Source organism: Eurypyga helias, unplaced genomic scaffold (genome assembly GCF_000690775.1).
Source record: "Eurypyga helias isolate BGI_N326 unplaced genomic scaffold, ASM69077v1 scaffold25497, whole genome shotgun sequence".
In the NCBI taxonomy this organism is placed as follows: domain Eukaryota; kingdom Metazoa; phylum Chordata; class Aves; order Eurypygiformes; family Eurypygidae; genus Eurypyga; species Eurypyga helias.
Window position 1 is genome coordinate 5,611 of NW_010264021.1, and position 3,131 is coordinate 8,741.

The following is a 3,131-nucleotide window of genomic DNA, read 5'->3' on the forward strand; positions in this document are numbered from 1 at the left end:
AACCCAAAGTCCAATGATAATCAGGTCTTGTAGCACTTATGTCAGATTTACACTAGCAATACGCCAGTGAGAAGGGATGGCCAAACAAGGAAAAGCAGCCAGGGGATGAGGAAAGGAAGGAGAAGGTGCAGGAGGAGGGATTTTTTTGGTGGCAGTGCTGGTTATGTACACATTAGGGCAATTCACTGCCAAGGACAACTTTTGTAACTATAATTCATTTGATTCACCAAGCTGATATAAGCCACAATGAAAAAAAAAAAAAAGGCCCTGCTTTACTCCCTCCCTGCTTGGAGTCACAAACAAAACTTTTCCTCCATCCCCCTCTCTCCATTCCATCACCAGGTACCAGTGATTCCCATTCTAAAATCCATATGTGAACAACTACAGGAATCAGAACTTTAAGGAGGTAATTTGCTCAGATTTGGAAAGGGAATGTCACGTTGAATTCCTGGGATGCAAGGTGGGCGACAGTGGGATTTCTCCAAAGGCATGTTCACAGGCGCATTTCTTCTTCCCAATGTTGTCTCTCCTACTAATCCCTCCTAGGAATGGTGGTAGACGACTGGAGTGGCACACGTGCAGCCCACGGTGATGACCTTCTTCTCCAGGCGGTAGGTGGGCAGGCAGCCCCGCTGCTCCCGCCGGAGGACAAGGATCTCCTGTTGGATGGGGACTGAGTTGAGGCTGTGGTCCTCCTGTCCCAGGGGGTTCACGCAGCTGGAGAGGCGGCACTCGGCGTCAGCGATCACCTGGGGGAAGCGGTTGGGGTCTTCGTCAAGCCTGGGGATGGGGACACAACAGGGTTTTATGCACTTGCACAACACAGTTTGGAAGGAACATCCTGTTTATCTCCATGAAAGGACCATGCTATTTACCTGTGTATCGTTATGAGACAAGGCAAAAGAACATCCCTATCCTCAACATTTTTAGAATTATTTTCTAGAAACTGAATCAATTTTGGGAGGGTAACATTGCCATATCATTATTTAGTTAATGACCAGAGTGGAACTGGGTGAAATACAGAACAGATTTCAAGTGGACCATTCCTTTTTGTTTGGCTTTGTTTTACTTTCAGCATTCACAAATTTATTTCAGCTATGAAAACATAAAATTACAATGTACTGACATTTCTCTCTTCCTAGAGGAATAATTCTTTGATGACGACTGACAAGATGATTAGAAACCATTCTAATGAAGTCCCCTTGCACTGCAAGCTGTTTCTCTTGGAGAAATCTCACCCAACATCAAAATGAAAGTGTGTGTCAAGAAGCGTTTGCAATATTCACAGTACTCCAGGCGTATGCTGAGAACTGCTTATCACTCACCACAAAAACATTCCAGGTAGTACAGCCATAGCAGTTTAGATAACAACTAAACAGTTACCTGTAATCCCAAGGAGCAAGAGAGCAAAAAAGGCATGATCTGAACTGCTGATACGAACATCAACTTTCACCATCGTAGGGAATTTGAGATCCTTTTGGTTCAGGCAATCTTCACTAAGCCTCAAAGAGCCACCGTCCTTGCTGTGTCGAGGATGAACTGCCCTCCCATGGGGTGAGCTCCTTACAACGAGTGCTAGCACCAGCACCAAAAGCAGTGATCTGAACTGGGAGAGAGAAAGGTGTCGTTGGCTCAGCTCCGTCAAGAGGGAGAGAGCACAAAGAGACAAGTCTTGACTAGACTGGACCATCAAAGGACCATATAACTAGCAAGAGGAGAAGGATGAAGAGCAGAAGTCTTATCCTGAATTCCTTGATTGCTGTGAGTCAGCACTGGGCAGTGGCTGATCTTCATACTCATATTTGGGTGAGATGGGCCAACACAAGCAAATAGCACAGTGGTGCTAATGACACTCATCACGACAGATGCTAAACTCTGATTCAATTTCTGATTCATAGTTGGCTCTGTACCAAGAAGAGCCTCTCCAACAAGCTATGAAAGCTCCTCCCCTGCGTTCAAACAGCAATGTCTTATGAGCTGCAAGGTGGGGTAAGGACTCAGCCGACCCCATGCCTGAGCTTAGAAACCTGGGTAAGCCATATGCTTCCTCAGGAGAGATGTTGGCCATCTAGCAGCCACTTGCTGGAAATAACTCTTTTTTGAGATTCTTGGGCCATCTCCAAGAGCTCAGGTTTTAGGAGAAGAAGACAGATAAATGCAAAGCTAGTAATAGATTCACAAGAGTCAACAGTGCTGCAAATACTACCCAGGCTGAAGCTCAAATGCACATTCACTTCACAATGCCATTTCAGCAATTTTGGTAGCATGTTGTCTAAGGAAAGGGCTGTCTCTTACAACCCCACATCAGCAGTGCTGCTCTTACAGATAAATCATGGATAGTCCATTACCTCCTTGCCCCTCAAGCACCAAACCCATGAGCAAAAAGTCAGGACAAAAAGCTGTGTCAGACTTAGCATCCCATCCAGTTCCCACTAAGGCCAACATGGGTTGCTCCTAGACAACAGCATCGTGGGATCTGCATTCTGGTTTTTCTCTTGCAACAAACATATCTTAACACATATACCAAACAGAAGTACTTACCACTGCAGCATAGCTGGCAAAAGCCATGGCAATGTCTCAGCTGCTTTAGGCGAATGCAAACAGTGACAGAGCACAAGTTCTCCTTCTCCAAGACCTCTTCCACTCTGAGTGTCTCAAAGCCAGCTGTGGTCTCCTTTTTATAGTGAAGTTCAATCACCACCATCCTTTCCATTGTAGCATAGAGCTGGCTTACCTGACCCGAGGTTAGGAGCTGATATTTCATTTTCTAGCCCACTTCCTTCCGTCTACCTCCAGAAAGGGGAGGGCAGATACCATGTCATCAGAATCCCAAATCAGCCAATACAGTTTATTCAAGAAGATAAAAAGATAAGGGGAAAAAAAAGAAGGAAAAAAAAATTGTTCAAGCAGCTATTTTTTCCCCTTCCCACCCCCTCCTTCTAATATTAATGTTCTCTCACCACAAACACATCTGTGGATGCACTTCCACGTTCCCCTCACAAACCAAACTGCAGAGATCAGCAAGCTGCAAAGTCAGGCACCCCACAAGGGTTTCAAAATGAGGACAGGAGGTGGAACTTCATGGTTTAACCTCCCTTTGCTTATATTGAACCTCATGGAGTTCAACAAGG

At 45.3% G+C, this 3,131-nt stretch overlaps 1 protein-coding gene across 1 annotated transcript; it reads right to left on the minus strand.

The window, feature by feature from the left end:
* Nucleotides 1–542: 542 nt before the first annotated feature.
* On the minus strand, nt 543–2,568 carry LOC104505416 (interleukin-17F-like). Its single transcript, XM_010156268.1, is given in 4 exon segments — nt 543–780; nt 1,384–1,411; nt 1,414–1,606; nt 2,542–2,568. Coding segments are annotated over 4 exon segments (486 nt in total).
* Between the last annotated feature and the right edge of the window lie 563 nt (nt 2,569–3,131).